This window comes from Scyliorhinus torazame, chromosome 13 (genome assembly GCF_047496885.1).
Source record: "Scyliorhinus torazame isolate Kashiwa2021f chromosome 13, sScyTor2.1, whole genome shotgun sequence".
In the NCBI taxonomy this organism is placed as follows: Eukaryota; Metazoa; Chordata; class Chondrichthyes; order Carcharhiniformes; family Scyliorhinidae; genus Scyliorhinus; species Scyliorhinus torazame.
Window position 1 is genome coordinate 199,857,804 of NC_092719.1, and position 21,422 is coordinate 199,879,225.

Here is a 21,422-nt window from a genome sequence, read left to right on the forward strand (position 1 = left end):
TTACCCTCCCTCATGCAGTCATTGACCTTTAGGAGCAGGGTTTTCCCATCCTGTTGCAGGGCTGAATCGTGTTGGGTGATCTTTAAACATGGCAGGCAGGGCCAATTCCAAGATTCCCAGTGCCAGCAATTGTCATCAGTGAAGGAAATGGGGGGGGAGCACATCGTGAACCTGCAGCCAGTTGTTCGATGTTGGCAATACCTTCACAGAAGTGGGCATTTCAGACCTGCAATTTTCAAGGAGGTGGGGCAATTTTGGAAGGTGATGTGCTTCACACCAGCTTAGAGGTGTTGTGAATAATAGTTAAGAATTGGGAACTATATGAAAGGTAAGTTGAAATGGTGCTTCTAACTTCACTGAAATGCTATGTCATAAGTTATATATATATTTAAACAATGAGTGATGATAGTGCTTTGATTTGAAAAGGTAAGTGAGCATTAAATAATGTGATAGGTTCACACTTCTGAAATTTTGCTTGTTAAGGATGAGTTATGATTGATATAGATTGCTGGTGGATGAGTGAAGGGGATGCAGTGACTGGAACAGTTGGTAGGGTATGGCATGTGAAAAATACCAATTAAGGAGATCCTTAAACTTATTCTGGTACCGCATTCAGGTCTCAGTATTTGTCTGAAGGGCCTCTTGGTCCTCTGAGGAAAGACAATCTCTTTCCTTCTATTCACCTCCGACACAAAGAATGTCATCAGATGATGGTGCCGCTAACTTTGCTAGATGTCCTCTTACCTGTTGTACCATTTCTATTGCTTTCTCTATTTAATCCACTCATCGTCAAGTGGCTTCAGCCTCCTAAAGCAGCCAGAAAGCACGTCCACTTTAAGAGTTACAGTCTGGTTTGAAGTAGTGCAGGCTAGCTTGCAGGTGTTCCCTTTCCACACTGATGACCCTACTAGTCGTGAGCCTCTTCTTTCTCAACTTTTCAGAAAGCATCCAAGAGCTCCTCCATTTTGGAGTGTCCTCGCAATCACCTTTCCGCCTCACTGGTGCCCACCTCTTGCAGTGGGCCGGCCAGCATTGGAGGCCCTTAGATTGGGCCTTTCACTTCACAAACCAATTAGGAGACCACTCATCCTAAGGCTGCACCAGCAGAAGTCCTGAGGACATGTACGGGCCCGGGGTCCCTATATGGTCCTGACATCAGGGTCTCGAAGCCCATTGAAAGATTCAGCCCAATGATTCAAACTACAAAATACATCTTGAAAGACTTCACCTGATTTGCATGCATGTGAGTCCGTGGGGACATGCCAGTCTACTTCTTCCATAAAGGAGAAGGGTTTGGGCTCAGCTGAAACATCAATCTTGGTCAAATCATTATTGGGTGACATTTTCCTTACCTTAAGTGACGAATAAATGATTAAGTGAAGTACTAGATAGCAGCCAGTATGATCATAGAATCACTACAGTGCAGAAAGAGGCCATTCAGCCCATCAGGTTAGCACTGACCCTCTGACAGAGCACGCCAACCAGGCCACTCCTAATCCCTGCAACCCTGAAACCCCACCTAACCTACAAATCCTTGACCACTAAAGGGCAATTTAGCCTGGCCAGTCCACATAACCTGCACATCTTTAGTCGGTGGGAGCAAACTGGAGCACTGGAGGAAACCCACGGAGACACAGGGAGAACATGCAAACTCCATACAGACAAGGCTGACATCGAACTCGGGTCCCAGGTGCTGTGAAGCAACAGTGCTACCCACTGTGCCGCCATGCTATGGAACTGAACCCCAGCACCTTCAGAGGACCAGAAGATAAAATTGGACCACAGGGAGAAAAGGAACTAAAAAGAACACCAGGGTGTTCTTTACTGTGTAGCTGTGCATTGCAGGCATAGCCAGTAGATGGCACATGAACATTTTACACTGCCATTCCAAAACACTGGATGAACAGAAGGGATGGAACAACAGCACCATCTCTAGGTTGATGGGTTCAAATGAGCATTTCTCCATGAATAAAAAAAACACCACAACGACAAAATTCTTTACAGGCCTTCAAAGTACACAACTTGTTTACATCCTTCTCTCAAAGCCACAGCTTGAAAAGATAATACTCTGAGGGACACATATTTTCATGTATTTAAACACCCTGTGCCTGGCCTGTGTCTGTAGGACATCAAATGTAAAGTAATGTCAGATGCATCAGAGTTCAAAAATTGTAATTGATCCACGTAAATAATTTGTGCTAAGATGATTGTGCTGACCTATATGCGTCATGGTGGCAGAGCGGTTAGCACTGCTTCCTCACAGCGTCAGAGACCCAAGTTCGACTCCAACCTCAGGTGACTGTGTAGTTTGCACGTTTTCCCTGTTCTGCGTGGGTTTCCTCTGGGTGCTCCGGTTTACTCCCAAAGTCCAAAGATGTGTGCAGGTTAGATGGATTGGCCATGCTAAATTTTCCCTTGGTGTCCAAAGGTTAGGCGAGGATGGGGCGGGGGAGTGGGCCTCCGTAAGCTGCTCTTTAAGAAGCTTGGTGCAGACTTGATGGGCCAAATCAAGTTCTGCACTGTGGGGATACTATAAATATCCCATAATGCTGGACAGATAGAAAAAGGTACAACCAACATTCAGGAACCAGCAACCCCTCAAAACAGGTCAAATGGCTCATTATTTCCCTTAAAAGGGCCACCAGGAACTAGCAACGTCACTCTCCTGAATTAAAATAAAATGGCTAAATTATTTTCCATGCTCCAAACCATAAAGCAGCTCCTCAGAAACCCAAACAATCGGGTTACTCAAAAGAATTTGGGTTTTCTTGTGTGGCTACCTTATTTTCTTATCCAACCGACCAAATACACCTAAAATAATATCAATGGCACAATAAACACATAACTTAAATAACTGGTGGGCGGCATGTGGCGCAGTGGTTAGCACTGGGGCTGCGGCGCTGAGGACCCGGTTTCGAATCCCGGCCCTGGGTCACTGTCCGTGTGGAGTTTGCGCATTCTCCCCGTGTCTGCGTGGGTTTCACCCCCACAACCCAAAGCTGTTCAGGTGAGGTGAATTGGCCACACTAAATTGCCCCTTAATTGGAAAAAAAATAATTGGGTACACTAAATTTATAAAAAATACTTCAATAACTGACAAGAATAATTGCACTTGTTCATAAGATTGTTTCTGTCCTGTTGGAAATCCCGCCTAATAAACTTCACCCTTGAGAAGCTAACCTCCTTCCGCACCCCGAGGCTTAATTTTGGGCAGCTCAGTAGAACAGTGGTGAGTACTGTCTCGTCAAAGCACCAGGGACCCGGATTCGATGCCCGGCCTGGGTCACTGTCTGTGAGGAGTCTGCACATTATCCCTGTGTCTGCGTGGGTTTCCTCCGGGTGCTCCGGTTTCCTCCCACGAGTCCCGAAAGACGTGCTCATGAGGTGAATTGGACATTCTGAATTCTCCCTCTGTGTACCCGAACAGGCGCCGGAATGTGGCGACTAGGGGATTTTCACAGTAACTTCATTGCAGTGTTAAGTAAGCCTACTTGTGACACTAATAAAGATTATTATTATTTAATCCTTTCTTGGAATTTTCTATCGTTCCTTGACACTTTACTTGAGCTTTTTCTCAGGCTTTTGGGCAGTGATTTTTCAGGATCCTGCACACTATTACAGAGAATGTATAGCACAGAAAGAAGCCATTCAGCCCAATGGACTATACCAATGTGCATCCTCCACATGAGCCTCGTCCCATCCTTCTTCGTCTAACCCAATCAGCAAAACCTTTTATTTATTTCTCCCTCGTGTGTTCATCTAGCTGTCCCTTAAAATGAACCAACTACTTGTGGTACAGAGTTACACATTCTAACCACTCTCTGAGTAAAGAAGTTTCTCCTGAATTCTAATAACTAGCTTGTTTTATTAGCGACTACATGCATGTATCGCCCAATTGCTCAATGGCATTGTTGTAAAAGTTCTGGATGATACTGTAAGTCATAGTATATGCAAACTTTTTTTTAATTCATTCATGGGACCATTCAATTAAGTGGGTCGGTGCAGACTCGATGGGCCGAATGGCCTCCTTCTGCACTGTATGTTCTAAATCCAGACGACTGGTAATTCTGTAATACAGTCCCAGATATCAATTATTTTGTATATATCCTAGCTATCTGAGCTCCACATGTACATTACATCTTGTCACCCAATATAATGCCCTTATTGCTATTTTAATAATTCGTTTGAAATCAAATAGATTTCTGACAATAATTCAATCAGCTATTATACGGCTAATCATCCCAAACTTGTTGATTAGATCACAAAATCCACTCAAATGTCTCTGTTACCATCGATGAAATCTGGAGTTTCACGATAACATCTTGTATTTCTATAGTGCCTTTAGACTTTTGAAACATTCTGAGGTGCTTCACACAATTTGCCGTCAAACAAAATTTGACACCAAGCTACTTGATTACGTGTTTTATTTGTATTGTCATCACAATTCGGAACCTGCCGCCATGATGAATTTTCAATAAACCGACCATCTATGAGGAGGTTAAGGGCAGACAACCAGAAGCAAGAAGTAGGTGCTGCCGGCTGCTGGCAATACAGGCCAAGGCAGCAGGCCCAAGGGTGCCGAGGGATCCAACCACAGGTGAGTGACGGCGGGATGAAAGTCTGGGGACTGGGCTCGTGGGGAGGGAGGGTCGGGGACTGAGGGGTGTCAGCAGCAGGGGCATTGTGATGGCTCTCAGCAGACCTCCTGAATGACTTTGAAGGAAAGGGCGGCCCCACCAAAAGCCTGCAACAACCCCAACAAGGCTTTCGGGCTTACAGCATGGCGGGTCCCCTGCTTGCTGCTGGGTGAACACCAGCTGGTGGTAGATGAGAATACTGGAATACTGTGAACAGATTTGATTCCCTTATCTAAGGAAAGATATACTGGCATTGGGGGCAGTCCATAGAAGGTTCACTAGGTTGATTCTGGGTATGGAGGGATTTTTATGAGAGGTTGTGTAGGTTGGGCCTGTACTCATTTGAGTTTAGACGAGTGAGAGGTGACCTTATTGAGATGTATAGAATTCTCAGGGGACTTCACAGGGTGCATGCTGAGAGGGAGTTTCTTCTTGTAGGAGAGTCTAGGACCAGAGGGCATCTTCTCAGAATAAGGGGTCGTAAGACATGTTGTTAGGTGAATTGGACATTCTGAATTCTCCCTCAGTGTACCCAAACAGGCGCCGGAGTGTGGCGACGAGGGGATTTTCACAGTAACTTCATTGCAGTGTTAACGTAAACCTAATTGTGACAATAAAGATTATTATTGATGACACAGTATCGACAGCTCTCTGTGGTAAAGAATTCCTCAGATTCACTATCTTATGAGAGTAGAAATTCCTCCTCATCTCAACTGCTTTTTAAAAAAAAAAGCCATTGTGTGTGAAAGTTGCTTGTCATTCTGGAGGGGGGGGGAGGTACTGCAGCCAGGAGCTGCAGCAGGTGGGCGCTGTGCCGGTCACGTGGTCGGAGTGGCACAGTCAAGTCAGGCGGGAGCGGGCCGCCTATTTCTGGGGTCCTGTTGAGGCGAGGGAGAGACGCAGAGAGAGAAGATGTCCGGCCGGGAAGGTGAGGATGGGATTGGTGGCGGCGGCGGCGGGAGAGAGAGAGAAGGGAGGGAGAATGAACAAAGACATGTTGAGGGCGGGCTGGGGATTTCTGGTTTGAAATATTCGTGATAATCTTGCTTTAGAGCCGCCCTGGTTATGGGCTCAGTTACTGGTCTGAGGAAGTGAGTCACTGCAGCTCTTAACATAGAAAGAACCAGGGTCGAGAGTAGGCCCATCAGCCTGTACTGCTCTGCCATTTAATCAGCTAATGGTTGATCTAACGCTCACTTAAGTCTCCTGTAACGCTTAATTCCCCAACTGGTTTAAAAACCTTTCGATCTCAACTGTGAAAAAGGGTGGCATGGTGGTTAGCACTGCTGCCTCATGGAGCCAGTGACCCGGTCCCGATTCCTGCCTCGGTGACGGTCTGTGTGGAGTTTGCATAGTCTCCGTGTGCCTGCGTGGGTTTCCTCCTGCAGTCAAAAGATGTGCAGGTTAGGTGGATTGGCTTGCTAAATTGCCCCTTGGTGTCCAAAATGTTAGGTGGATAGGGTGGGGGAGTGAGCTTTAGCTTTTTTGGAGGGTCGGTGCAGACTTGATGGGCTGCACTGACCCTTGGTGCAGACTTCCTTCTGCAGGGGTGGCATGTTGGTGCAGTGGGTTAGCATTGCTGCCTATGGTGCTGAGGACCTGGGTTTGATCCTGGCCCTGGGTCACTGTCTGTGTGGAGTTTGCACATTCTCCCTGTGTTTGTGTGGATTTCACTCCCCAAAGCTGTGTCGGTTTGGTGAATCGGCCGCACTAAATTGACCCTTAATTGGCAAAAAACAGAATTGGGTACCTTAAATTTAATTTAAAAGAAGATTTCCTTCTGTACTGTATAACTCTGACTTCACCCAACCTCCACAGCATCCTGGGGTGAAGAATTCCAAAGATTCTCTACTCTTTGAGAGAAGGACTTCTTCCTCTTGCCTCCCCCCCCCCCCCCCCCTCCCTCCTTGTCATATTCTGCAACTATTTCCTTCGGCCCTACACTCATGAGCAGAAACATCCTCTCAACATTCACCCTGTCTAACCCCCTTAGAACCTTGTATGTTTCAATCAGAAGCACCTCTTCTACAGACCCAACTTGTTTAATCTTTCCTCATAAGCCAGTCGCTCCACATCCAGGATCATCCTAGTAAACCTCATGTGCAGCCGCTGATTATATATCTTAAATACGAGGACCAAAACTGCACAGTATTCTAAATGTGCAGCATCATTTACTTTTATACTCCTACCCCCTTGAAATAAAAGCCAGCATTTCATTTGCCTTCCCTATTACCCTCTACTTGTAGAATCATAGAATCCCTACAATGCAGACATGTAAGCTCAATGGCCTCCTTTTGCACTCTGAAAGAGCACTGCACCCAAGCCCACTCCCCTGCCCTATCTCAATATCCCCTTAACCTAACCTACACATCTTTGGACACGAAGGGGCAATTTAGCATGGCCAATATTTAGCATGGCCAATATTTAGCATGCAACCTGCACATCTTTGGATTGTGGGAGGAAACTGGAGCACCCAGAGGAAACCGATGCAGACAAGGGGAGAATGTGCAAACTCCACATAGTCACCCAAAGCTGGAAATGAAGCTGGGTCCCTGGTGCTGTGAGGCAGCAGTGATCTGCCTTCTCATTCTTTTGCCTAAAATGAACAATCTCATTTTACCACATTGAATACAATTTGGCAATTTTCTGCACACTTGCTGAACCTGTCAATATCTCTCTCAAAGCTATTTATATCCTCCTTAAAACATGCTTTCCCTCCCACCTTTGTATCATTTGCAAATCTGGGCACAGTACACTCTGTTCCTTCCTCCAATCAATATTGTGAAGAGTTGCGGTTCCAGTGCTGATTCCCTGTGGTCACTGGTCACTGCCCTCCAACCTGAGAAAGACTCCCTTATCATTACTCGCTTTCTGTTAGTTAGCCAATCTTCTATACATGCCAGGTTATTACTCCAAAACCATGTGCTCCTACCTTGCATAGTAACCTTTTTGTGTGGCACCTTTTCAAATGCCTTTTGAAAATCCAAATATACAACATCTTGTTCTCTTCTATCCTAACGGATACCACCTCAAAAAACTAGTAAATTTGTCAGACATGATTTCCCCAGAATTCTCCTAAAATTGAGGAGAAATTTCTGCAGTTAGAGGGTGGTGAATCTGTGTAACGCATTTCCACAAGGCTCTGGAGACCAAGTAACTGAATGTCTTTAAGACAGGCATAGAAACGTCCTTAATTACTAAGGAGGACAGATAGATATTCTTGATCACTAAGAATCGGGTTATGGGGAGAAGGCGGGAGATTGGGGATGAGAAACATATCGGCCACGATTGAATGGCGGAGCAGACTCGATAGGCCGGGTGGCCTAATGGTCAATTCTAATATTTTTCCAATAACTGAAGTTAGACTAACTGGCCTGTAATTCCCTGCATTTTATCTCCTTCCCTTTTTGAACAGAGGGTATCAGATTGGCAGCAGGAACAGGCCATTTATCCTATTGAGTCTGCTCTGCTGTTCAATAAGCTCATGACTCTTCTGAATGTCACCCTAACTCCATCTCCTGTCTGCCCTGCATACCTCTGTCTAACTCTGCCTTCAGTGTATTCAATGACTCGGCCTCTTGTTGCTATCCAAAGAGAATTCCACAGACCAGTGACCCTCAGAAGAAATTCGTCCTCATCTCTGCCTTAAATGGCCGACCCTTTATTTTTAGACTGCACCCAGTTCTGATTCAAGCACTTATCGAATCTTATGTTTCAATAAGATCGCGCCTCATTCTTCTTGACTCCAAAGACTATAAGCTCAACCTGCTCAAGCTTTCCTCATAGGACATCCCTGCCATCCCAGGAATCACCTAGTGAACTTTCTCTGAACTGTTTCCAGTGCAAATATATCTCTTCTTATGTAAGGAAGCCAAAACTGTACATATTGCTCCAGATAGCCTCTCACAATACCCTGTACAACTATAGCAACACATCCCTTCTTGTACTTCATTCCCCTTGCAGTGAAGGCCAACAGGCAGCACGGTAGCATAGTGGTTAGCACAGTTGCTTCACAGCTCCAGGTTTGATTCCCTGCTGGGTCACTGTCTGTGCGGAGTCTGCACATTCTCCCTGTATCTGTGGGTTTGCTCCAGTTTCCTCCCACAGTCCAAAGGTTGTGCGGGTTAGGTGGATTGGCCATGCTAAATTGACATTGGTGTCCAAAAAAATGTTAAGTGGGGGTTACTGGATTACGGAGATAGGGTAGATACGTGGGCTTCAGTCGGGTGCTCTTTGTAAGGGCCGGTGGCGACTCGGTGGGCCGAATGGTCTCCTCCTGCACTGTAAATTCTATGATTCTGTTTGCCTTCCTACCTACTTGCTGTACCTGCATGCTAACGTTTTGTGATTCATGTAACGGGGCGCCTTAATCCCTCTATATGGCAACATTCTGCAGTCTCTCCATTTTGAAATTCTGATTTTCTATTCTTCCTGCCAGGTGGACTAGCTCGCATGTTACTCCACAGGCAGCAATGAGATAAATAATTGGTTACTCTGCATCAGTGTGTTTATTGAGCGACATGAGAGTTCAGGACAACTCCTTTTCTGGCCTTCAATTAGGCCTTGCATCTTCTATATCTACCAAGAAGGAAGATGGGGCCTTGGTTTAAGACTTCCTCCCAATAATGCTGAGTACTGCAGTGACAGCTCGATTTGTGCTCAAGTCTTAGAGTGGGGGTTAAACCCATTGTTTTGACTGAGGTGAGGGTGCTACTGATTAATTAAGGCCAACATCAGCCAAATATATAGTCAGGACCCTTAAACGTCCATTTCCCAGTATGCAGCAATTTTAAAAAATTAATTTATGGGATTTGGGCATTGTTGGCTGGGCTAGCATTTATTGCCCATCATTAATTGTCCTTCAGAAAGTGGTGGTGAGTTTGCTTCTTGAACCACTAGGACTATGCCACTGTGGTTCGTGTGATGTAGGTGCACCCACAATGCTGTTGGCGAGGGGGTTCTGCGATTTTGACCCAGTGATAGTGAAGCAATGGCAATATTGTTCCAAGTCAGGATGGTGAGTGAGTTTACATAATTTACGTAGAATTTACAGTGCAGAAGGAGACCATTCGGCCCATCGAGTCTGCACCAGCTCTTGGGAAGAGCACCCAACCCAAGGTCAGCACCTCCACCCTATCCCCATAACCCAGTAAACCCCACCCAACACTAAGGGCAATTTTGGACACTAAGGGCAATTTATCATGGCCAATCCACCTAACCTGCACATCTTTGGACTGTGGGAGGAAACTGGAGCACCCGGAGGAAACCCGTGCACACACTGGGAGGATGTGCAGACTCCGCACAGACAGTGACCCAAGCCGGAATTGAACCTGGGACCCTGGAGCTGTGAAGCAATTGTGCTATCCACAATGCTACCGTGCTGCCAGGGGAACTTCGAGGTGGTGGTGTTTCCATGTGTCTGCTGGCCTTGTCCTTCTAGTTCGTAGTGATAGTGGGTTTGGAAGGTGCTGTCTAAGTAGCCTTGGTGAGTTCATGCAGTGCGTCTTGTAGATGGTACACACGGCTGCCACAGAGCGTCGGTGGTGGAGGGAGTGAATGTTTGTGGAAGGGGAGCAATCAAGCCGGCTGCTTTGTCCTGGATGGTGTCGAGCTTCTTGAGTGCTGTTGGAGCTGCTCCCATCCAGGCAAGTGGAGAGTATTCCTTAATACGTCTGACTTGTGCCTTGTAGGTGGTGGACAGGCTTTGGGGAGTCAGGAGGTTACTCACCACCGGTTCCTCGCTTCTGACCTGCTGTTGTAGCCACAGTATTTGTAGAAACATAGAAAATAGAAGCAGGAGTAGGCTAGTTGGCCCCTCAAACTTGCTCCGCCATTTATTCTGAATGTAGCTGATCCTCTGCCAATACCATTCTCCTGCTCTCTTCCCATATCCCTTGACGCTTTTAGTGTCTAGAAATCTATCTATTTCTTTCTTCACTATATTCAGTGTCTTGGCTACCACCGCCTTCTGTGTTAGAGAATTTCACTGGATTGCTGCCCTCTGAGTGAAGAAATTTCTCTTCATCTCAGTCCTAAATGGCCGAACCCTATCCTGAGCCCATGACCCCGGTTCTAGACACACACACCCGCGGCCCCCAATACTGAGGAAACATCATTGCTGCATCTAGTCTGTCAGAATTTTATACATTTTAATGAGGTCCCCTCTAATTCTTCTAAACCCAGTGAATTCTGAAGAACTAACAATTTTCTCTGCCTGACCTGAGTTTTCAGTGTTTTCTGTTTTTATTTCCATAGCCACAGTGCAGTATTTTGCTGAGCTAGCATCAGTCCTACCTTGCGGCATTTGCTGTAATCGTGTAATTTCTGTTATATGTTCCTTTTTTGTTTTCCTTATGCGTATAGGAGGCAAGAAGAAACCATTGAAACAGCCCAAAAAATCAAGCAAGGACGTGGATGAGGTCTGCATCTTTTTATATAGCAATGTACTGCCTCTGGGTCTAAATTTGCAAAACGTTTCAAAAGTACCACTGCATTTTGTAATGATTTTGACAGCCTTGCTGTGTAGTGGTCTGTTTTTGTCAGTTGACAATTTATCACTGACTATATCCCAATTAGGTAGAATAATTTGATACAAATTAGGGCATACAGTTGCTGGACAAGAAAAACCATTGGAACAACAATTAAACAAAAGGTATTTACTGGAAAACCCGGCAAATCTGGCAGCATCCGTGGAGAGAGAAAATTGAGTTAGTGGGTGAGATTCTCTGGCCTTCCTGCGGCGTGTTTCTTGACAGCGGGAAGTGGCCTGCTGCTGGGCCCTGGCAGGATCTTCTAGTCCCACTGCTTTCAGTGGTGTTTCCAATTGAATCCATCCTGTGCTGCCGGGAAACCTGTGGCGGGAGTGCACCGTCGGCGGGACTGGAAAACCCTGCCTGTGAACAGCCGGAGGATCTCGCCCAACATTTGGGAGTCCGTATGACTCCTCAGAGTTAATGCAAGGGAGACACATGTTGGATTATATACTGTATAAGAAGCAGCTGGAACAGAGTAGAAGGTCAATGGTTGGTGGGAGCCAGGTGAGATTGTAACAAAGGTGTGTCGGTCACAAAATAGAGGAAGCATTAATGGCAGACGAATGCACTAATAGTTGTATGAAGGTAAGATATCAATGTGTTAATGGGAGCATAAAGGTCAATGCTCAGTGAAAACAAATCTTGGGAACAAGGTGCCCTGGTGGAGGTGCGGGGTTTTGCATTGGGACAAAAAATATTTTGGATATTTTTTTTAATTTTAAAGTCGTCAAGATGGAGAAGAAAGGTCACTGTTTAAAGATGTTGAACTCCATGTTGAGTCCTGAGGACTGTAACACCTAATCAGAAGATGAGGTGCTGCTCCTGCAGTTTGTGTTGCACTTCACTGAAGCTTTGCAGCAAGCCAGAGACTGATTATGTAAGCATGAGAGCAAGATGCTGAGTTGAAATGGCAAGCGATAATGAAGATAAATGTAGGTCCCTTACAGTCTGAATGGGAAAAAATTATAATGGCGGACAAGGATGTAGCCAATAAATTAAGCAACTACTTAAGTTATGTCTTCATGGAAGATGACACAAATAATTTCCCAGAAATGCCTGGGAACAAAGGGTCTAGTGAGAAGGAGGAATTGATGGAAATTAATATTACTAAAAAATAAGTGCTGGAGAAATTAATGGGACATGAAAGCTGATAAATCCCCATGGCCTGATAATTACATCCCAGGGTAGGTAGCCACCAAATTCTGTAGATTCTGGAACCGTCTCTGCAGATTGGAGAGTGGGCAAATGGCCCACATAAGAGGTCTGTGCAAAATGAAAGCACATGGGATTGGCGGCAATATATTAGGTTGGGTTAACAGTTGGTTAGCAGACAGGAAACAGACGGTTGAAAAACCTCTGACTGGGTTCAAATATGAAGATGAGTCGATTGGGTGAGGTATTGAAGGGCTTGATCAGGAGAAGTGTTCGAACGCTTGTCCAAGGGTAGATTTTTTTTACAAACTGCACAACGTGGTCTAAATGAGGAGCTTCAAATTGTTAAAACTTGAAGCAGGTCGTACAGAGTGAGGAAGATGTACAGTAGGCCAATGTCAAACAGAACATTTGGCTGGGGATTTTAATAAAGATTGCAGAAAGGGTAGAATAAGGTCATGGATTTATAGTGGGGGTCGAGGATTATAAATGCGGGTGCACGGGAAGATCAGTGGAGCTTAGTTGAGGCTGGGTGGGAATATATGGGTAGAGATATGGAAAACGTTAGAGTTCATAGAGATTGGGTGACCAACAAGGTGAGCATTATAAATTCTGGAGCTTGAAGGCATGGATAAGCATTTGCACAAATAACTAGCTGTGGATTTAGCTGAAATCCATTGTTTCTAGTCAGCATGATCAGTGTTTGCTAAAGAAATACGTACTGAAATCCAACCATTGTTTCTAGCCAGCATGTTCAGTATCTGCTAAAGAAATATGTAACTTGAGTGCCTACCTTTATCCTTACAGGATGACCTTGCTTTCAAACAGAAAAAGAAGGAAGAGCAGAAAAAGCTTGATGAGATGAAAGCAAAAGCTGCAGGCAAAGGGCCACTTAGTGAGTAACATGATTGTCATGGGTTTGAGAAAACCTCACTGTAAATGAAAGCAGATATCCAGCGCGTCATGTTTAGTATCGATAACACATGGCCGGTCCCTCTGTCCGACCCTTCCATTAAACCCAGTGGGGAGGAACTTTGCTGTCTGACCATGGACAGGCTCAGCTGTTCGGGAATCTGCAACCACGTTGGCTCCAAGTGTTCTGTTTTTACTAGGTTCAGTCTGCGTTGCTGCTATAAAGCTTGCATTGTTCTGCGGGTGGTCAACCAATAGTTAAAGTTTTTTAGCAATAGGCATGTTTTCGGTTGAATGCTGCATGCAATTGAAGCATGTGAAAGAGGAGAGTCAAGTTGACCATGGTGTGGACAGCACAGTGGTGCAGTGGGTTAGCACTGCTGCCTCACAGCACCAAGGTCCCAGATTTGGTCCGGGCTCTGGGTCACTGTCGATGTGGAGTTTGCACATTCTCCCCATGTTTGCATGGGTTTTGCCCCCACAACCCAAAGATGTGCGGGATAGGTGGATTGGCCATGCTAAATTGCGTCTTAATTAGAAAAAATTAATTGGGTACTGATTTTTAAAAAGTTGATCAACTTCCATATTGAAAATTGAGGTTCGGACAGATTATTAATGACTTAGAGCGGGGGTCAGTTGGCTGGACGCTAGTTCACGATGCCGAGAAATGCCAATAGCACGGGTTTAATTCCTGTACATCTGAGGTTATTGATGAAGGCCTTCTCAACCGTGCCCTTTTCATGTGGTGTGGTGACTCGGGTTAAATCCCCACCAGTCAGCTCTCAAAGGGGAAAAGCACTGGTCCTCCAGGATTGTGGAAGCATTTACAATGCACGTGGCACGTGTTTTGATCTGACCTGTTATTGGTGGGGTCACTTGGTTTAATCTAGCATGCGTTTGTTGTAGCTTCACCAGGTTGGTATTGCTTTTTTATGGACACCTGGTGCTGCTTCTGCCAAACTCTCCTGCACTCTTCATTGAACCAAAATTGGCTCTCTGGCTTGATGGTAATGGTAGAGTGCGGAGGCTGCATGTTGGAGCAGTCGTTAACACTGCTGCCTTGCAGCCCGTAGTCCCAGGTTCGATCCCGGCTCTGGGTCACTGTCTGTGTGGAGTTTGCACATTCTCCCCGTGTTTGTGTGGATTTTGCCTCCATAACCCAAAGATGTGCAGGGTAGGTGGATTGGCTGCACCAAATTGCCCCTTTTATTGGAAAAAATGAATTGGGTACTCTACTATTTTTAAAAAAAATAAATTTAGAGTGTGGAATATGCCTGGCCTTGAAACTACAGATTGTGATTGAATGTGATTCTGTTGCTGATGTCCACAGTGCCTCATGGATATGCAGTTTTGAGTTTCTAGATCAGTTCTAAATCTATCCTAGCATGTTGATTGTGCTAAACTGCGAAGACTGTGCAGCGATTATTCCACCCTATCCTCTTAGACATGCATCTCTGACGGGCAGATTGGTATGGATGAGGTCAAGCAGGGAATTCCCCTCTTGGTTCTCTCACCGCCTTCTGTCGGTCCAGTTTTTCTCTCCACCTTCTGTAGGTCCAGCTTAGTAGATTTGCTCACTGGGTAGTGATGGACATGGAACTCCTCCACTCAGAGTAAATTTTGTGCTTGTGCTCCCCCAGTGCTGCTTCCACATGGAGGAGCACTGAATTCAGGGAGAGTGATAATTGAGTAATCAGCAGGAGGCTTCCTTTCACATGTTTGACCTGATGCCAAGAGTTTTCATTGGGTCCAGAGTCAGTTTTGAATTGGACCCAATCCAACTCCAGACCACTGTGTTGCCACCTCCAATTGGTCTATCCTGTTTGTGGGACAGGGCGTACCCAGTAATAGTTTTGGAGGCCTCTGGGACAGGTCTGTACTGTTAACCGGTCTGTGCGGCAGCTGTCTCAATGTTAATGTGGCACCAACGTTAAGTAAGGGGGACTTTTCAGTGTTGACTGAGCAGGGTATTCCTTTGTTCTGTCCTGTGCCTTGTTTGATGCTAAGCGGGCTATCCAGTTTTAGATTTTCTGTAGCGGTTTTGATACAGTTGCTTGACTATTTCAACGGGCAGTTACGTGTCAGCCACATATCTGTTGGCCTGGAATCGCATAGTCGGGACCAGATAAAGATGGTGGCTTGCCTTCTCAGAAGGACATTGTGAACCAGTTTTTAAGACAGGGCAGTAGTTTCAGGGCAATCACTGAGTCCAGGGTTTTTATTTCAGATTTGTGAATCAGTTGAATTCCTAGTAGCAGTTTGGTTTGTATCTTTTCACACACTTCTCCGCTCTTTCCTAAAAGGGGGAAAGTGTTAGAAGAATCAGGAAGCTGATTATCAGCCTGTTGAATCTGTGCCACAGGTGCTTCTGTGACCAACCTGCCCTGCAGTGGGACTTGAAGATTCTTTCTCTGAGGGAGGGACGCTATCTGGGCCACAGTTCCTCTCCTGTTCTCCATTGTAATGCTCCAATGGGCAGTTTCCCACATTGGTGAGCTACTAGTGGACAATTAATTACTTTGGCAGTGTGCCCCAGCAAGTAGTAGGTGCGTTCAGGAAAGAGAAAGCAGAGGAAATATTGTTCAAAGAGGAGGCTGAGCTGCATCAATACTCGAGTTTAAACAGATGCTGCTCTTTCTCTGCAGGTACTGGGGGCATCAAAAAGTCAGGCAAGAAATAACGAGCACGGGAATGTCCAAGATGAATTAAGTCGACGCTGCATCACTTGCCTATCTTCAGAGGGCGGAGGACTACATTTGCAATCTGCTTTTGTTAATTTCTGTTTAAGCTTTTGACCTTTCCCTGTAAATTGTATATTTGTTTAAAACACCAATAAAGTTTTCTCCTGTTTTTTGAGTGTCACTGGTTTCAATGGAATGTGATTTTGTTTTTAGTGTTTTCACTTGAGCTAATTAATTGGCCAGCAGTACAGTTGCAAATTTGCACTTCAATGTGGGTTATGTTCCGAGCCCATTTCGAGCTGTTGCATATTAGGGAACAATTCTGTGATTCATTCAAGATACCGTAGCTTATATGAAAGTGTACTGGTAGTGTTATACAGTAGGAATAACATCCAAGTCTCTTTGTCAAATGTTTCTTTAGCTCGAGCAGATCGGAATGATATCCAGCCCAGTTTATAGGGGTATGCAAGTCATTGTTTCTTTCATGCCATTTGGAAAGGAGTTGATGTTGCTTAATATGCATCCGTGCTAATTATCCATTTCCAGAGGGACTGCAGGTGACTACTGGGCCAGGCAGTGGCAATGGATCTGGAGAGGGGCAGAGCTTGACTGCATGAATCCTGGATGGATGCGAAGAATTTGATCGCAGCACCAGGTGAAGGGAGACTAGGAAAAATAACCAATTCATTGTCCAGCAAGAAGATCTTCATTGCAGTTTTCCCTGTACAATTGCTTCTCACTGCAAAAATTTCTTAACAGTGCTGAATAAATATTGGATTGGCCTCTCATTGAATTGAGTTTACAACCTTTGAGTTGCAGCATTGATTTTTTTTTAATTTATGAAGGGGTGCACTTTTCAATTCAGTCAAAAGAAGTGGAAGTCTCAGACTAATACCATCTCTTTAAAAAATGTATTTTAAAACTACTCCAGGTGGCAAGATTGATTACAATATACATTTTTAAAGTTTTGAGAAGTGCCAATCAGTACATCCACAGGAATTGTATGTATTCCTGGCCATTTGATAATTATAAGTGTACTGCAGTAAATCTGGCAAGTATATACCCAATAAAAAGAAATGTTGGAATGCTCAGTGGGTCAAGCTATATTTCAAAATTCGGTTGAAACTTGTTCAAAGGGTCGCATCATGTAAGTGTGGGAGTGGCTGCGTTTTTGTGAGTTCTGGCGCTATTCGCCTTTTAATCCTTTTATCCTGGTGCACAGCACAAACTGTCTAATCCTGATGTGTAACAAGTTGTGCAATGTTCCTGGAAGATCCTGGTTAAATTCGGTCAAGAAAATATTTGATTGAGGTGGGCAGAGACGGGTGGGGCACAGTTCAGTGGCGGTTTTGCTGGTGGTGGGCATATGGTTCAGCGTTTGAGTCGAGATGATGGCTACTATTGTGAGTGAAGCTATGGAAGACTGTCTTGGCTTCACAGCACAGAACCTTTTGTGCTCCCGTTGATGAACTGCAAAGTATCCTGAAGAGAATGGGTGAAGCAGAGAAGAGAATCCTCTCTTGTCGAGAGGGCAGTTTCCTTTGGGGCCTCCTGTTCAACCCTCATGAAGGAAGTTCTGGTTGAGGCTGAAGAAGGAGTATTCGAGCATCTGATCTGAGGAGAGCTGGGGATGAATTCCCAGCCGAATTTGAGAACTGGCTGCCATACTCTCTCAATCTCGATGAGAAGACTATTTGCTTTGAGTCCAATGGAGCATATTGCATATCGTCTTCCAAGACCGGAGGTCAGGTGAAGATTCAGACCACTGATCTTGCGTTGTCCCTCCCCCGGTGTTCGTTGAGAAGGGTTGGAGGTAACCGGAGGCGACTGGTCTTCGTCCCCCGCCAGGGCCTAGGTTTCTCTTTACCAGGGCTTTGGGGCGAGAACATCATGGGAGGTGCAAAAGCTTCAGTGAAATTCTGTATGGATCCTGAATGTTGCTAGGCTTTGCCCATTTTAAAACTCTGGATCCTGCAGTTCTTCATTAATACTGAACTTTGTTTCCTTGTGATTATAATCCTGATTTGTGTTATTGTCTTTTATCCTGACCAGGGTGTTTGATATGTGAGCACTGAGGCTTTTATCCCTGTGTTTTTTTTAGTGTTGTAATCTTTTGGTTTTTCGCTGAGGTAGTACATTGTTTGGTACCCTTCACGTTATTTGTAAACAGGATGAGTAGCACCACAGCAGAGTGGTGGGCAGCCATTCTTGGGTTTGTCCTCCTATATTTACTTGGCTACAGGGGTAGTGATGGTTTCTTATGTAATGAATGTAGGAATCTTAGATATATGTATTTGGTGCAGTAAAGATTAAAAGCCTGTGTTAGAGTGTATGACTTGTATAAATTTTTTTTTTTTTTTTTAATCCTAGTTTAAAAGACCAGCAGACACTGGCTGCAGAGGTGCAATTAAAGCATCATAAAAATGAAATCATCATTCATTTCAACCATGTATATTGATCACCTGCCTGAAGTAGGGCGAATGGGATTTTGTTTATATAAAGAAGGTTCCCTGGGGAGTAGATAATTAGAGACCGTTGCTTAGCTTCAGTAAGATGATGTAGATAACAGGCGCAACCAGATCCTGAAGCAGTCAGGTGTTGCATTTTAGAGTTCAGTTCAGTTTTGATCCATCTGTGAACAGACTAGCAGCTGCTCTCAAAGCAGTTTGTTTAAAGATTTTGACCGTGAGCCAACAGCAGTTTCTGAAAAACTGGCAGGTTAAACAGTAGTTTGACACGGGCAAGAATCTTCAATAACAATCTTTATTGTAACAAGTAGGCGTGCATTAACACTGCAATGAAGTTACTGTGAAAAGTTCCTAGTCTCCACATTCCGGTGCCTGTTTGGGTACAAGGAGGGAGAATTCAGAACGTCCAAATTACCTAACAGCACGTCTTTCAGGATTTGTGGGAGGAAACTAAAATCCGGAGGAAACCCAGGGAGAACGTGCAGACTCCGCACCGACAGTAACCCAAGCCAAGAATCGAACCTGGGACCCTGGCACTGAGAAGCAAGTGCTAACCACTGCTACCGTGCTGCCCAAACTGGTTCCTGAAGGATCTTTCTCTCAAAACCCATACAAATGGTTCAAATTGTCATTGTAGACGGCGTCTCTTCTTACAGATAATTAAATGATACCAGAAAGTATCACCTGACTGCTTCAGGGTCCAGTTGCCCCCGTTAACTACATCATACTGAAGCTAAACAAATGTTTCTAAATATCAACTCCCCAGAAAACCTTCTTTATATAAACAAAATTCCACCCGTGTGTGTATATGTGTATAGTGTGTGTGGAATAATGATTACTGTATTATTGCATGTTGTAAAATTGAAAACCTTAATAAAAATACTATTTTTTTAAATCTTGCTTACAACCGCACTTGCTTTTCTGGTTGTAGTTTTAAAAAGTTTACATGAATTCTTGCAAAGGACCTAAGTTCGAAGATGCTGGAGGTTTGCTTGGACGCTGGTTCTGGATGTGTTAATTCTAAAAATTATTTTGGCGTTTGTTCAAACAGCAGGAATGAAACAAAAGTAATCCGATGGTTGATTTTGTTTCGAGCAGAAGGCAGAAAGAGTAATAAGAGTGGGACAAAAATAAGAATACTCGATGGCTCAAGTCAATGATTTCGGCTGTTTCGTTGGGGGGCGGGGGGGGGGGGGGTTGCATTTCACTGGGGAGGCAGGAGAATAGGTCCTTCCTGTTGAAGAAATCGTAGCTGTGCTTTGCACCACTTGCATTAAAGGGTTGGGTTTCTCTCTGTTAGCAACATGAGTTTCTGCTTCCAATATGTGAAAAATGGCTGGAAATATAACAGTAAGAAGTCTTACAACACCAGGTTAAAGTCCAACAGGTTTGTTTCGAATCACTAGCTTTTGGAGCACAACTCCTTCCTCCGGTGAATGAAGAGGTGGGTTCCAGAAACATAGACAAAGTCTAAGATGCAAGACGATACTTTGAACGCGAGTCTGCAGGTAAAGTCTTTACAGGTCCAGATGGAGTAACTGGAGAGGGGTGAATTGTCTCCAGTCAGGGCAGTTGGTAGGATTTTGCCCAGGCCAGATGGTGGGGGGGTGAATGTAATGCGACATGAATCCAAGGTCCCAGGTTGAGGCTGTACTCATCTGTACGGAACTTGGCTCTTACGTTTCTGCTCGCCGATTTTGCGTTGTCGCGTGTCCTGGAGTACGCTTACCAGGAGATCAGTGGCTGAGTACCCTTGACTGCTGAAGTGTTCCCCGACTGGAAGGGAACATTCCTGCCTGGTGATTGTCGTGCGATGTCTGTTCATCTGTTGCCGCAGCGTCTGCGTAGTCTCGCCAATGTACCAGGCTTCGGGACATCCTTTCCTGCAGCGTATGAGGTAGACAACATTGGCCGAGTCGCACGCGTATGTACCACGTACCTGGTGTGTGGTGTTCTCGCGTGTAATGGTGGTACCCACGTCGATGATCTGGCACGTCTTGCAGAGATTACCATGGCAGGGTTTTGTGGTCTCTGTTCTGAAGGCTGGGTAGTTTTCTGCAAACAATAGTCTTGAGGTTGCGCAATAGTTTGAAGGCAAGTAGTGGGGATGACCTTGGCAAGATGTTCGTCTTCATCGATGACGTGTTGAAGGCTGCGAAGAAGATGTCGCAGTTTCTCCATTCCGGGAAGTACTGGACGACGGAAGGTACTCTGTCGGTTGTGTCCCGTGTTTGTCAACTGGGGAGGTCGGTGCGGTTTTTTGCTGGGGTGCGTTTAATGTGTGTAGGGTGGAAGCTGGCGAAGCGGAGCATCGTGAGGTTATCTGGGGGCTTAGAACATAGAACATACAGTGCAGAAGGAGACCATTCGGCCCACTTAAGCCCTCACTTCCACCCTCTCCCCGTAACCCAATAACCCCTCCTAACCTTTTTTTAGTCACTTCAGGACAATTTATCATGGCCAATCCACCTAACCTGCACGTCTTTGGACTGTGGGAGGAAACCCACGCAGACAGGGAGAACGTGCAGACTCCTCAGACAGTGACCCAGCAGGGAATCGAACCTGGGACTCTGGCACTGTGAAGCCACAGTGCTATCCACTTGTGCTACCGTGCTTGCGGCAAAGCAAAGTGCTGAGGTGGAAATATAACAGTCTCTTAAATTCAGTGAGAAATTGAGTGGAAACCTCATGGTTAAAATGCCGAACTTGATTGCACATGGTGTAGTTTAGGGAAATAGCATAGGTGCCTTCAAGTGGAAGGTAGATGAATATGAAAGAGAAAATAATAAACTATAATGCAGATAGGTTTGGATGATGTCTGGTGGGAGGACAGTCCTGTGGAGCAAAACACCAGGGGCTGAATGAAACGTTTCTGTGATGTAAATTCTCTGCATGTAAATCATTCCCCCATAATGTTGAATTGTGACAAATTCCTTCTTGTACTACTGCCTATCTTCCAGCAGGTGGTGATGTTTCACCATCCAAAAGTTGAAATCACTGCTACGCCTGGCAGTACCGTCCTGGTGGAAATTTGCCTTG

The 21,422-nt window shown here is 45.1% G+C and overlaps 1 protein-coding gene across 1 annotated transcript; it reads left to right on the forward strand.

The window, feature by feature from the left end:
• The first annotated feature begins 5,422 nt into the window (after positions 1-5,422).
• LOC140388522 (translation machinery-associated protein 7) lies at positions 5,423-16,084 on the forward strand. Its single transcript, XM_072472870.1, has 4 exons — positions 5,423-5,565; positions 11,001-11,056; positions 13,130-13,217; positions 15,880-16,084. The coding sequence occupies exons 1-4, from the start codon at positions 5,550-5,552 to the stop codon at positions 15,912-15,914; spliced, it is 195 nt and encodes a 64-aa protein (XP_072328971.1). The 5' UTR covers positions 5,423-5,549; the 3' UTR covers positions 15,915-16,084.
• The last annotated feature ends 5,338 nt before the right edge of the window (positions 16,085-21,422 follow it).